The sequence below is a fragment of the Hyla sarda genome, chromosome 6 (assembly GCF_029499605.1).
Source record: "Hyla sarda isolate aHylSar1 chromosome 6, aHylSar1.hap1, whole genome shotgun sequence".
Classification (NCBI taxonomy): Eukaryota; Metazoa; Chordata; class Amphibia; order Anura; family Hylidae; genus Hyla; species Hyla sarda.
The window spans coordinates 280,346,017-280,361,395 of record NC_079194.1 but is presented as its reverse complement, the minus strand read 5'-3'; the positions used below and the strand labels follow the sequence as shown (position 1 = coordinate 280,361,395).

General features: G+C 43.8%; 1 protein-coding gene across 1 annotated transcript in view; it reads left to right on the top strand.

The window, feature by feature from the left end:
• The first annotated feature begins 4,479 nt into the window (after window positions 1-4,479).
• The window catches only part of LOC130277777 (spexin prohormone 2-like), a 39,805-nt gene continuing 28,905 nt past the window's right edge, over window positions 4,480-15,379 (top strand). Inside the window, exons 1-4 of the mRNA XM_056528527.1 lie at window positions 4,480-4,551; window positions 13,828-13,983; window positions 14,063-14,134; window positions 14,271-14,328. Of these exons, the coding sequence (XP_056384502.1) occupies window positions 13,981-13,983; window positions 14,063-14,134; window positions 14,271-14,328 (133 nt within the window). The 5' untranslated portion in view covers window positions 4,480-4,551; window positions 13,828-13,980. The remainder of the gene's footprint in view (window positions 4,552-13,827; window positions 13,984-14,062; window positions 14,135-14,270; window positions 14,329-15,379) is intronic.

Sequence of the window (15,379 nt, the reverse complement as noted above, 5' to 3'; positions counted from 1 at the left end):
AGGGGGTGAATGATTAAACAGTGGTATCTTACTATCTGCCTTGGATCTTTTGCTTAGTGATATTTACCCCTTTCAACTTGTATCTCCATCTTGTATAGCCATCTGACAATTGGATCATGATGTACTATTGATGTAATATTTGCGTTCAATGTTATTAGAAAACCTATAATAATCTGCACAAAATGACCCTATCAAAACAAATCTCAGTTGTATCTGGCAGAATATCTGTGCCCCTGTCAGACGTTCCCAGCAACCACTAAACCAATTATCAAGACAATGGCCCCCAATGTCTGAGTAATATTCCAAGTAACTGTGCATCATCAACGTGTCTTGTGTTGTGATCTGGCGGCATCAGTTAGTGTCAGCCTACGTACAGTCTTAAAGTGGTTGTCCAGTGAAAAATGTTAATTTACTATTGTCCCTAGGCTTCCAACAAAAAGAATAAATACTTTAACGGGGCGACAAAGCTTTCCCCTGAGCTGCAGAACATGGCATTTACAGCCGGGGGAACTGACAGTGACGCTAGTCAGGGCCTAAGGCGGAACATCTCTCCGGTCAGTGATTGGTGGAGTTGCACTGTGACGTAATGTCTACAGCTCCAGCTGTAGCAGACTGTCATCGGAGACCAGCCAGAGATGGGGCCCCTGGATCCCGGAGCCACGAGGGAGTGGAGAAATGTAAATTAAAGTTTGTGGGTTTTTTAAACTCCCCATTTATTTATTTTAACAGACTCCAGAGGGGGGGTACACTAGGCAAAAAATGGCCTCCCACACAATTGGAGGAAATACATTTAGCAAACAACAAGAAAGCAAGAAGGCAAAGAACAACAAACACATATCCGCGATTACATCAAACCACCACTCTCTGCCACTTCCCCCCCCACCCCAATAGTCAATTTTATTTCTACAAGGGACCTGAGCCCAATCTTATCCAGAAACACAAACAAAAAACAAACCCCACAAACAAACCCCAAATGACACCCCTCCCCCCACAACCCGGAGAGCACCCTACAACCTTAGATGGAAGCACCTCTTATATTCTGAGGTCTCACAAAATTCCATCCAGGGGCACCATACTTGCTGAAACCGTTTAGCAGAATCATGAATAGAGGATGTCAAATCCTCCATATTCATTAAATCATTTACCTTAGATATCTAGAGAGCCAGTGATGGGGCAGTTGATTTTTTCCACAAAATAGGACACGCTCCAACGGACATAACAAAAACTGTAAGAGGGACTTCTTGTAGAGAAGAAAAAGGGCTGGTGTTAGGTCCATTGAAGAACCCGTAACTGACCTAATAATTTGTATTACCCCTTTCCAAAAAGGGGCAAGAGAAAGACATGACCAAAAAATATGGAGGAAAGAGCCCTCAACAGAACCACATCTCCAGCCGGTAGGTTTAACCTGTGGCCAGATGGCTTGTAATCGGGTCGGAACTCTATACCACCTGGACAGAATTTTATATCTTGCTTCCTGGAAGTGGGAACTAATAGTAGTTTGATGTACCAGTATGAAAAACCTGGTCCTCTGCTCAGGAGTGAGAGAAATTTGTAGATCCAATTCCCACTTAACAATGAATCCCAGAGGCTCCTGGTCCAGGGGAGACAACAAAGCATATATCCTGGATACTGCATGTCTCAATGGACCTACCTCTGAACACATAGTTTCCAACACTGTTGGCTGGGTATCAAAGAATAAAGGTGGAGGAAGAGTGGACAGAAAATTACTCAGTTGGATAGTCCTTCATTGTCCCTAGGGATGTGGGTCCTCCACCTCCAACAAAAAAGAATTAGACAATCAAGTCTGTTCATGCAAGAAATGTTTAGCTCAAAATTTAGCCCAGAAGACTAGACCATCCAGGTCCAGGGGTAATGAAAGGCCACTCAATATTGGCACCATGACAGAATTATGATAGGACCGCAGATCCCGCAGACCAATCCCACCCGCCGACAGAGTACTAACCTTTTCAATCTCCCTACTTTTCCTCCCCATATAAATTGATTTTGAGGAGAATCAAGGGCAGTAAAAAAGAAGGGGGAATTCATATTGGGAGGCATTGAGAGACATACAAAAAAATTGCTAGAATCATCATCTTAAAAACCTCACATCTACCAAACCAGGTGAATGTCCCACCCACCCATGCAGCACAGCGAGATTGTACTTTTCAAATTAATGGAGGAAAATTCCGCTGAAAGAACTTACCTAATTCACCCGTAAGATACACCCCCAGATATTTAAGGGTCTCCCGTGACCAGCGAAATCCAAAGGAATCTCTCAGCATGGTAGCCACTTCTTCACTACGGGATACATTCAATGCCTGCGATTTGGAGTAGTTCATCTTAAAATTTGAAAGCCTGGAAAAACATTCCAGTTCTTTTATGAGAACAGGAACAGAAATCTGCGGGTTAGTGAGGAAAAAGAGAAGGTTGCCAGCATAAGCTGCTACCTTATGATCCGTATCCTTTACCTGTATTCCAGCAATGTTCCCGATCTCCTAATTTGACACAGAAATTATTCCAGGGTAAGAATAAAAATCAACGGGGACAGGGCACAACCTTGTTTGGTACCCAGGGCTCAAGTCCTGCAGTCCTTTTCCACAGCAGGAACACTCAATGGCACTGTTAGCATAAGTCTTGCAGGACCAGTCTGAGTGGAAAGTTCCCAAGACAGTAACATAGTAGGTGTGGCCAAAGATTTTACTGCTTGGATCAAATTAATCGCCTTGATAATATTATCAGACACCTCTCTTCCTACCATGAACCCCACTTGGTCAGGGTGAACGACATCCCCAATGAGGACCGCCAACCTCTTTTCTAAGACCTTCGCAAAAAGCTTCAGATGCACATTGAAGAGGGATATAGGTCAAAACCCTGCGCACATAGAAGTAACCCTTTGAGCCTGTGTAGCATCGTCAGGTAGGGTGGTCCCCGTGTCAGTGCATTAAGTGCCCTCAACAAATGTGAAAGTAAATAAAAGAAAGATTTATAGTAACCCAATGTGACGCCCTCGGTTCCAGGGGCCTTCCCCCGCTGTGACTGTTTAACTGCCATCTGCAGCTCTTCTATGGAGATCGGGTTCTCCAGCCTAATAACATCCTCTCCTTGAAGAGGAGACATGCCCGAGGATGCAGTGTAATTCCGCACTCTGTCCCAAAAGTTAGGGCTCAAAGTGGCAGGATTCAAGCTGTCAATGGAATATAGCTCAGCGTAGAAGTCCCTGAACACCTCGGCAATATCTGTTGAAATATGCCCCGAGTGCGTAAAGGGATGTAACATCTAGCTTGTTGATTACGTAGTGCACACGCCAAAGTCCTCCCACATTTATTCCTAAACTCATAAAAATGCCGTCGGCACTATATGAGTGTAGCTTTGGCCTTGTCTAACATCAGGGAACACACCTCATACCTCCCAAAGTCAAGCACGGAGACATATCTTCAGATGCATTTTTCCTAAAAATAAAAATTAGCAGTGTGGTTTTGAGCTCTTCAACCACCGCCACATCATTCAAGAGTGACAGATTCCATTTACCGGTACATTGCCCTTGCAACAGATAAGGAGATGGAATCGAAATGGTAATGAACACCAATGCATGATCCAAAAAACTAATCGTATCAATCGTGGTGCGTTGCAAAAGCTGGATATCGCGATGTTTCATGAAAAAAATTATCTAATCTAGAGAACATATGGGCAGAAGAATAAAAAGAATAATCTTGATCTCCAGGATGGCAAATACGCCAGGCATCAATGAATTGGGGTTCATCAAGTAGGATGCCAACCCGCCGCAATACTAATCTTCTAATGTGTGAGGTTTCCCGCAAGGAATCTATGTCGGGTTCAAGTACTATGTTGAAGTCTCCCAAAATCAGGGTACCCTCCGCAAACTCATTCAGAGACTTCAAAGCAGAAGCCAGTGTGTGTTGTTTTTGTAGGTAGCCTGAGGACAACAGCAAATTCACATTTTTCACTAGACAACCCTTTTAACAAAGTTCATGACAACATTTTTGAGATCTTTTCTATGGCCTATTTATACCCAGGACTGCTTCTATAACAAGGCATCCTCTACGTCTAGATATAAGAAAGTTTCTACACCGGCACAGATGGTAGTGCTTTACTGTAAGACCAGTGAGACTATTGAACTCTATGTCAGATGAAGTAGTCATGGGATAGGGAATAAGTGTCTGCTCGCGGGGGCCTGACCGCTTCCACCCACCCATCATCTCCTGCAAGGCGTTCTGATCATTAGCAAGTGTGAGCATTTCTACAAAAAACTGAATTTTTGTCAGTTTGCTGGTCAGGAGCATTCAGGCAGGTGTTAACACAATGCCAAGAAAGAAGGTCATCAGTAATGATCTTATCGAACTGTTGCTGTCCATAAATCTGTAAAAAAGCATAAATTTCTGATCGTGTGTAAGCAGTCCAACCATTGAAAACCCAGTCAGCTCTGCCAATCACGGGTTGAGTTGGGACATCGGTGCAGCCGGTGATTGCCGGACTGGGGCATCACTCCAGAGACCAATTTATCTCAGAAGGTGGGGGCCTGAGCGCTCTAAGGTAATAGATGGGCCTCGTTCTGGAGATCAGGGGGGTTCCCAGCAGTTGAACCTTCTATGATCCGAAACTTATCCCCTATCTTGAGAATAGGGGTTAAAGGGGTACTCTGGTGGAAAATATTTAAATTATTATTTTTTTTAAATCAACTGGTGCCAGAAAGTTAGAAAACAGATTTGTAAATTACTTCTATTTAAAAATCTTAATCCTTCCAGTACTTATCAGCTGCTATATAATACAGAGGAAGTTCTTTTCTTTTTTAATTTCTTTTCTGTCTGACCACAGTGCTCTCTGCTGACACCTCTGTCCATGTGGTGGCCATCATGCCCCCTCCCATAGACTTGCATTGAGGGGGTATGGAGTAGGGAGACCACGTGTCCCGGATCGCCCGGGACAGTCCCGCATTTGGAGAGTTTGTCCGGGTCCCGGTCACCCTCATTCCGGGACAATGCAGTGTCCCGGAATGATCTGAGCCCGTGAGCCGCCGTCCGCCGACCGCTGCTGTGCTGTGAGTCACAGCACAGCAGCGGTCGGCGGACGGCGGCTCCGGGGGGGGGACAACGGGGCAATTGCCCCCCCCCCGAGATTGTTGCCCCTCCTCCTGTACTTAGTGTACTATAGCATGGTGGAGCGGGAGCTGTCGGCTGTCCAGCTCCACCACCCCTTTCTCACACCCGTCACCTTTCTATGACAAGCCGCAGCTGCTCTATTCCTACAGTCAGTGAGAGCCAATCACGGCAGGCCGGCGTGATGACATCACATCATCGCGCCGGCGCCCGGAGATCACGTCCCTGCGGCTCTCACTGACTGCAGGAATGAAGCAGTCGCAGCATGTGAGAAAGGTGACGGGCGTGAGAAAGGGGATGGGGGAGCAAATTATAAGCGAGAGGGGCAAATTATAAGTGAGGGGCACATGTCAGGGGGGCATTATATGTGGGGGCACATGACAGGACCCCCACTGTCATGTGCCCCTCATATATAATACCCCCTGTCCTGTTCCCCTCACATATAAAGCCCCCCTGACATGTGCCCCTCACATATAATGCCCCCTGTCCTGCCCCCTCAGGGGGCATTATATGTGAGGGGCACATGTCAGGGGGGCTTTATATGTGAGGAGCACAGGCCATGGGGCATTATATGTGAGGGGCACAGGACAGGGGGCATTATAAGTCAGGGTCACATGTCAGGGGGGCATTATATGTGAGGGGCACATGACAGGGGGGCATTAAATGTGAGGAGCACATGACAGGGGGCATTATATGTGAGGGGCACATGACAGGGGGGCATTATATGTGAGGGGCACAGGACACAGGGCATTATATGTGAGGGGCAAAGGACAGGGGGCATTATAAGTCAGGGACATATGTCAGGGGGGGCTGTCCTGTGCCTCCACATATAATGCCCAATGCCAGTCTCACGTATAAGTTTGACGAAATGCACTTGTGAAAGTAAGTGTCCCTGAATGGCAGTTAGGAAATGTGGTCACCCTAGTATGGAGTGATGTCATAAGAGGGCGTGACTGTGACATCACAACCTGGCCGCCCACTTTAAGCATTCAGTACAAAATGATTGATGCTTGAAGCTATGATTTGGGCTTGTTTTGCAGCCACAGGACCTGGCACCTTGCAGTCCTTGAGATAATTATGAACTCCTCTGTATACCATACTATTCTAAGTCAAAGATGAGCAAATCTACAAAAAATTTTCACTAAAATGCTGATGTTACCCCACATTTTTCATTTTCACAAGGGGTAACAGGAGAAAATGACCCCTAAAATTTGTAACCCCATGTCTTCTGAATATGGAAATACCCCATATGTGGATGTAAAGTGCTCTGCGGGCGCACTACAGGGCTCAGAAAAGAAGGAGCACCATTGGGCTTTTGGTGAGAGAATTTGTTTGGAATGGAAGTTGAGGGGCCATATGCGTTGGAGCCCCCCCCCCCCCCATATGTGACTATTTTGGAAACTACACCCCTCAAGGAATGTAATAAGGGGCGCAGTGAGCATTTACACCCCACTGGTGCTTGACAGATCTTTGAACAGTGGGCTCTGCAAATGAAAAATTAAATTAAATGCCAGGGTACATCAGTCTCCCCTGTGCAGATCACCAATTTATGCCTCAAATGTACATGGTGCACTCTGATTCCAGAGCCCTGTTGTGTGCCCGCAGATCGCTTTACGTCCGCATTCCGTACTCAGTAGAAATTGTGTTACAAATTCTGTGTACATGGATTTCTCTGAGATTACCGGTCAGAACAATGTGAAAATTAGCACACGTGTTTGTGATCACATTTTGTACCACAGTTGATCACATGGTTTGGCCGCCATATTGGATTGCGCAACATATTGCACACATGGTTTTCTCTGAAATCATTGTTCAGAATAAAGTGAAAATTAGCACACATGTTCGTGATCACTTCCTCTACCACAATTCACCAGATTTGGATTGTGCAATATTTTGCAGGTGTGAACAATAATTAGCAGACATGTCCATTAGAGATGAGCGAACTTACAGTAAATTTGATTCGTCACGAACTTCTCGGCTCGGCAGTTGATGTGTTTTCCTGCATAAATTAGTTCAGCTTTCAGGTGCTCCGGTGGGCTGGAAAAGGTGGATACAGTCCTAGGAAAGAGTCTCCTAGGACTGTATCCACCTTTTCCAGCCCACGGGAGCACCTGAAGGCTGAACTAATTTACGCAGGATAAGTCATCAACTGCCGAGCCGAGAAGTTCGTGACAAATCGAATTTACTGTAAGTTCGCTCATCTCTAATGTCCATGATCACCTTCTTCACCATCAGGGGTCACAGAAATTGTGCGCTATAACCTGGCTGTGCAGCTCGGCCGCCTGTATTGCTGCTGGCAGCTATATTTACATAATGTCTTTTATGAATGGACCTGTTCTTGGTTGATGTACGAGGCTCTGTACATCAGTCACGGAGGGTTTGGTAGATGAAGGCAAGCAAGGGGTTGGCCAGGCTGTAGCAATTAAGCAGCTTGGCTCCACCTTTTGATACTTGGCTGAGAAATATAAAAACAGTGTTATAAGTCTGGGAACCACCATCAGCTCCAGAAAAGGTACAGCTTGCTATTATACCCTATCAGTTATCCAGTGGTATATGCTCTTAGCAGCAAATAGAGCTGACAGATTCCCTTTAAGTCTGTCTAGTTGTTGGTATCTATCTGATTCTGTATTCTTATCCAAGTAAGGGTGGGTTCACACTACGTTTTCTCCCATACGGGAGCGCATACGGCAGGGGGGAGCTAAAACCTCGCGCTCCCGTATGCCTTTGTATGCGCTCCCATATGTCATTCATTTCAATGAGCCGGCCGGAGTGAAACGTTCTGTCCGGTCGGCTCATTTTTGCGCCGTATGCGCTTTTACAACCGGACCTAAAACTGTGGTCAACCACGGTTTTATGTTCGGTTGTAAAAGCGCATACGGCGCAAAAATGAGCCGACCGGACCGAACGTTTCACTCCGGCCGGCTCATTGAAATGAATGACATACGGGAGCGCATACGAAGGCATACGGGAGCGCGAGGTTTTAGCTCCCCCCTGCCGTATGCGCTCCCGTATGGGAGAAAACGTAGTGTGAACCCACCCTTACTTGATTTCTGTTTTTGTTATCCTGACATTATTATATGGAATCAATAGAGTATGGTTTGTTCCCCTTATAAGTTTCAGGATTTTTATTTAGTAGTATTTTTCTTGGTTAAAGTGCTTTCTTGTTTATTTTGGCATTACCGTATTTTTTGCCGTATAAGACGCACTTTTTCTTCCCCAAAACTGGGGGGGGGAAAGTCGGTGCGTCTTATACGGCGAATACACCCCTATCGCAGCAGTCCCTGCGGCCATCAACGGCCGGGACCCGCGGCTAATACAGGACATCACCGATCGCGGTGATGCCCTGTATTAACCCTTCAGACGCGGCGATCAAAGCTGACCGCCACGTCTGGAGGGAAAGTGACACCGCTGGTTAGTGCCGGGTTAGTGCTTACAGGACACCGGGAGGGACCTTACCTGCCTCCTCGGTGTCTTCTCCGTTCAGGGATCCCCTGTATGGCCGGCGCTCTCCTTCCTCATCATCACGTACGTGCGTCGGTGTGCGTAACGACATGATGGCGGCGACGGAGAGCGAGGATACCCGGCCGGCAGCAGAGACGTTCCGGAGCGACGGGGACACGGCGACAGCGATGGAGCGACATCCAGGGCAGCGGTGACGGGTCCGGAGCAGCAGGGACACGTGAGTATTACCTCCTATGCAGTGGTCTTCAATCTGCGGACCTCCAGATATTGCAAAACTACAACTCCCAGCATGCCGGGAGTTATAGTTTTGCAACATATGGAGGTCCGCAGGTTTAAGACCACTATTGGGTTCAAGATCTTAAATTTTTTAGATTTTGCACCTAAAAATAGGGTGCGTCTTATACGCCGATGCGTCCTATAGGGCAAAAAATACGGTAATTATTCTAGGGCTATTGCAGCAATATTACATGGGCAGTGGGGTTTAGTTTTCAGTAGTTCAGTTTAAATAGTAACATAGTTTGTAAGGATGAAAAAAAAAAGTTCATCAAGTTTAACCTAAAACCCTACAGTGTTGATCCAGAGGAAGGCAAAAAAAAAAAAACATGAGGCCAATGATAAGTTTAGGGGACGATCTAGGTAAATATAAGAAAGAGTTAGCTGTGGCCTTTTCCTGGGCTTGTCTTTGTGTTGTCATCTTCTGTTTTATCTCTAGTTTGGGTCATTAAATGGTTAGTTGTCATTTTGTTCTTGTTACCTTCCAACAATGAGGTTGTAGGTTGTTTTCTTGGCTATTGCTTGCTGGCCGATGCTCTACTATAAGTCCTGGTGACATCTAAGTACTGGGAGCCACAGTTAAAGGGGTACTCTGGTGTAAAATTTTTAGGTCTTTATAAGTCAACTGGTGCCAGAAAGTTAAACAGAGTTGTAAATTACTTCTATTAAAAAATCTTTACCCTTCCTGTACTTTTTAGAAGCTGTATGCTACAGAGGAGATGTTGTTCTTTTTCAATTTCTTTTTTGTCTTTGTCCACAGTGCTCTCTGCTGACACCTGATGCCTGTATCAGGAACTGTCCAGAGCAGCATAGGTTTGCTATGGGGATTTTCTCCTGCTCTGGACAGTTCCTGATACAGACATCAGGTGTCAGCAGAGAGCACTGTGGACAAAGACAAAAAAAGAAATTGAAAAAGAACAACATTTCCTCTGTAGCATACAGCTGCTAAAAAGTACAGGAAGGGTAAAGATTTTTTAATAGAAGTAATTTACAAATCCGTTTAACTTTCTAGCACCGGTTGATAAAAAAAAAAAGAATAATTTCCACCGGAGTACCCCTTTAATACCCAGAAATGGTGAATGCTAAAGGTGAATTCTGGTTCTGCAGTCTAGGAACCAGCCAGTGTCATTGTAGCATAATGTATAGAAAAAAGATAAGTTACCTAGAGTTCAGAAAAAATAAAAATTGAGTGTAAATAGGAATGAGGAAATAGGAATGAGACCATTGACTTATCTGAGCAACATAGCCAAGCCATGGTCAGTATTTCAAAAAGTACCAACCTTGGAAGGTTTTTTCATGCAATGGTGTCAAGAGTAATCCAAAATGGTGTGGCCAACTTAAAACATCCAGCAAATGGAAATCATGTGTACGTTAACAACTCTTTAAAGGGGTTATCCAGGAATAGAAAAACAGAACCAATATCTTTAAAAAACAGCTCCACTTCTGTCCCCAGGTTGTGTGTGGTATGACAACTTGGCTCCATTCACTTCAATGGAATTGAGCTGCAGAACCACACCCAACCTGGAGACAGACGGGGAGCAATTTTTTAAAGAAATTAGATCTGTTTTTCTATTCCTGGATAACCTCTTTAACTAAATGGGTCAGTGGAGGATTCCAAGAGTCAAGAATCCTTCTGACAAACAAACTGCAGACAAATATGAGACCCTGAAATCCAATTAACTTGTCTGAATGCACAACCCATCTTTCCTTAGCATGGATTGGTCAGAACAGCCATTCAAGTGACATTGCTAAGAAAACCGAAAAGGCAAGATTCCGGTGGGCAAAAAATTTGATCACCAAATAGTTTTTTTTGTTGTTGTTGTTGTTTTTATTAATTTTTTTATTTATTTTTTTTTGCACCATCTGATGGTAAGATTTGAATTTGGTGTAAGCAGTATGAATCCATGTGTTGTCTTATCAGGCTGGCAGAGGTGGTAAGGGGAATGTTCTCTTGGATTAGCCTCAGTCTAATGGCCTTCAAAGTCCCTAGATCTTAGTCCTATAGAGTAGATAGAGAGAATTACCTACTCTGAACAGCTTGTTTTACCTTAAATGGGCGCTGTCAGATTCAAAAACGTTTTATATGTTGTACATTATACTTCATAAGAAAATTGTATTTCCTTTTTATAGAAATCATGGCTTTGTCCAAGCTGAAACACAGGCATGGACAAAGCTCTCTCCTGTCTGATAGTACTCCTCTGTGCTCTCTCCTGTCTGATAGCACTCCTCTGTGCTCTCTCCTGTCTGATAGGATTACTCTGTGCTCTCTCCTGTCTGATAGTACTCCTCTGTGCTCTCTCCTGTCTGATAGTACTCCTCTGTGCTCTCTCCTGTCTGATAGCACTCCTCTGTGCTCTCTCCTGTCTGATAGCACTCCTCTGTGCTCTCTCCTGTCTGATAGCACTCCTCTGTGCTCTCTCCTGTCTGATAGCACTCCTCTGTGCTCTCTCCTGTCTGATAGCACTCCTCTGTGCTCTCTCCTGTCTGATAGCACTCCTCTGTGCTCTCTCCTGTCTGATAGCACTCCTCTGTGCTCTCTCCTGCCTGACAGAACTCCTCTGTGCTCTCTTCTATCTGATAGCACTCCTCTGTGCTCTCTCCTGTCTGATAGCACTCCTCTGTGCTCTCTTCTGTCTGACAGCACTCCTCTGTGCTCTCTCCTGTCTGATAGCACTCCTCTGTGCTCTCTCCTGTCTGATAGCACTCCTCTGTGCTCTCTCCTGTCTGATAGCACTCCTCTGTGCTCTCTTCTGTCTTACAGCACTCCTCTGTGCTCTCTCCTGTCTGATAGCACTCCTCTGTGCTCTCTTCTGTCTGATATCACTCCTCTGTACTCTCTCCTGTCTGATAGGAATCCTCTGTGCTCTCTCCTGTATGATAATCCTCCTCTGTGCTCTCTCCTGTCTGATAGCACTCCTCTGTGCTCTCTCCTGTCTGATAGCACTCCTCTGTGGTCTCTCCTGTCTGATAGCATTCATCTGTGCTCTCTCCTGTCTGATAGCACTCCTCTGTGCTCTCTCCTGTCTGATAGCACTCCTCTGTGCTCTCTCCTGTCTGATAGGATTACTCTGTGCTCTCTCCGGTCTGATAGTACTCCTCTGTGCTCTCTCCTGTCTGATAGTACTTCTCTGTGCTCTCTCCTGTCTGATAGTACTCCTCTGTGCTCTCTCCTGTCTGATAGTACTACTCTGTGCTCTCTCCTGTATGATAGTACTCCTCTGTACTCTCTCCTGTCTGATAGTACTACTCAGTGCTCTCTCCTGTTTGATAGGACTCCTCTGTGCTCTCTCCTGTATAATAATACTCCTATGTGCTCTATCCTTTCTGATAGCACTCCTCTGTGCTCTCTCCTGCCTGATAGCACTCCTCTGTGCTCTCTTCTATCTGATAGCACTCCTCTGTGCTCTCTCCTGTCTGATAGCACTCCTCTGTGCTCTCTTCTGTCTGATAGCACTCCTCTGTGCTCTCTCCTGTCTGATAGCACTCCTCTGTGCTCTCTTCTGTCTGATATCACTCCTCTGTGCTCTCTCCTGTCTGATAGGAATCCTCTGTGCCCTCTCCTGTCTGATAGGACTCCTCTGTGCTCTCGACTGTATGATAATACTCCTCTGTGCTCTCTCCTGTCTGATAGGACTCCTCTGTGCTCTCTCCTATCTGATAGTACTCCTCTGTGCTCTCTCCTGTCTGATAGTACTCCTCTGTGCTCTCTCCTGTCTGATAGCACTCCTCTGTGCTCTCTCCTGTCTGATAGTACCCCTCTGTGCTCTCTCCTGTCTGATAGTACCACTCTGTGCTCTCTCCTGTCTTATAATACTCCTCTGTGCTCTCTCCTGTCTGATAGTACTCCTCTGTGCTCTCTCCTGTCTGATAGTACTACTCTGTGCTCTCTCCTGTCTGATAATACTCCTCTGTGCTCTCTCCTGTCTGATAGGAATCCTCTGTGCTCTCTCCTGTCTGATAGCACTCCTCTGTGCTCTCTCCTGTCTGATAGTACTCCTCTGTGCTCTCTCCTGTCTGATAGTACTACTCTGTGCTCTCTCCTGTCTTATAATACTCCTCTGTGCTCTCTCCTGTCTGATAGTACTCCTCTGTGCTCTCTCCTGTCTGATAGCACTACTCTGTGCTCTCTCCTGTCTGATAATACTCCTCTGTGCTCTCTCCTGTCTGATAGGAATCCTCTGTGCCCTCTCCTGTCTGATAGGACTCCTCTGTGCTCTCTCCTATCTGATAGCACTCCTCTGTGGTCTCTCCTGTCTGATAGCACTCCTCTGTTTTTTTCTGAAGTACATTAGAAAGGTTATGTTTTTTCAAGATGTTAAAAATATAAAATATTTCTGAATCTCACAGTGCTCATTTAAGCCAGAGATGCTCTAGAACAGTGATCCCTAACCCAGTCTTCCTGGCCTTTGAACAATTTCTACCTATTCTATGGAGTAACCGAAAAACACCCCTAAAGACTGTGTTTGGGACCACTGTTATAGAGCATCGTTGGCTAAAGGTAGAACAAGATGTTCATAGCAGGTCAGTATCTGTATCTAATTTGTGGCAACTATGAAAAGTGGTTCTGTCTTGGGAATGGGACAATGAATAACTGTGGTTCTGAAGGCCAAAAGAGGTCCAGAATCCTACTAGATGGTAAGATAATACAACATTGATAGATTCAAGCGTTTGCCTACATGTATATAACATTGTAGCTTGGCCCAACAATGTGAGTAATCTTCCTATATACCAGAATAAGTGATACAGGATACCTTATTTCCCAGGAATTGAGACCAAGTCGCAGTAGCAGTATCATGTTATCGTATACCATCTGCTGTTACTATGGCTTTTTGGGGGTGCGTGTCTCTTCACAGGACATCACAGTTATTAAATATACTGGAATAAAAGAGGCTGACACAGTTCTGCTGCTTTGATCATTACCGGGAGATAAGTGCATCTAATTCTCTCATACTATGCAGTGTTGTCATTCAACAAATAGGTGAATGAAAAGTACATGACAAGAAGACGCTCCTCATAGCCTATCAAGGGTCTGCATGACTTATACTCATTAACAAGATATCCAGGCGTCTGTCTTGATTCTGATGAAGAAACAGCTGTCACATAGGCTTAGCCCACAGCAACATCATCTATCATGGTAAGGAAACTCTCTTATATCTATACACGCTTAGAAAACATTTGCTATTTTTCACAGTCTTTTCTTTTTTTTTTCTTAGGCAAGGAAAGCTGTGCTGTTCACCTGTGCAGTCTTCCTCTTTATTTTGTCTGAATCAATGTCCGCTCCTAAGGTAACATTAACCCTAGATAATGGTAGTTTTAGACCTTCGTCAATGTAGTTTTACTTAATGTCCGATTACATTTTTTAGAATTTTTCCGCTCTTTATTTTTGTCGAGTAATTTATATTGGAATTTTATTATCAACAGAATAAGTTGATGGCAAGAAATTGGGGGCCCCAGTCAATGTTGTATCTCAAAGGCAGACGTAAGTTTTATGTTATTCTAACTCAAACATGTAAGTGTTAACTTTTTATGAAGAAAAAAAAATAGTTTCAATATAATGAGAAATTGTTCACTAAACTGTATAGAAAGTTAAATGATGCAAAAAACTGAGATAAGGAGATAGATGTAAGGACGGATGGCTAGATAGATAGAATAAAATGTTTAGAAATATTTTTTGTTAACAAGAAAATCTGCTACATTAATATATAAAGACAGATGGATAGAGACACAAGATAGATATTAAATAAATAGATAGATATGAGATAAAAAGATAGATATGAGATAGATAGATATGAGATAGATAGATAGACAGACAGACAGATAGATTTTAGGTAGGTAGATAGATAGTTATGAGATATATATGAGATGGATAGATATGAGATAGAAAGATATGAGATAGATAGATATGAGATAGATAGATATGAGATAGATAGATATGAGATAGATAGATATGAGATAGATAGATAGATAGATAGATATGAGATAGATAGATATGAGATAGATAGATAGATATGAGATAGATAGATATGAGATAGAAAGATATGAGATAGATAGATAGATAGATAGATAGATAGATAGATATGAATGAGATAGATAGATATGAATGAGATAGATAGATATTAGACAGATAATATAGAATAGATAGATTGATAGATAGATATTACATAGAGAATAGATTAACAAATAGATAGATATGAGATAGATGATAGATAGATAAATTGACTTGTCGATAGAAGACATATTTAAGATAGAAAGGTAAAAACTAGACAAAGAGAAAGAGAGAGAGAGAAGAAAAGGAGGGGAGGAAAGAAAGAAGAAAGGAAGAAACAGATAGGCCTACCAATAAGAGAGATCTAAGATAGATAGATAATAGATAATAGATAGATAGATAAATGGATTAGATAGATATGAGATAGATAGATAAATGGATTAGATAGATATGAGATAGATAGATATGAGATAGATAGATAGATAGATAGATATTAAATAGATAGATATGAGATAGATAGATAGATATGAGATAGATAGATAGA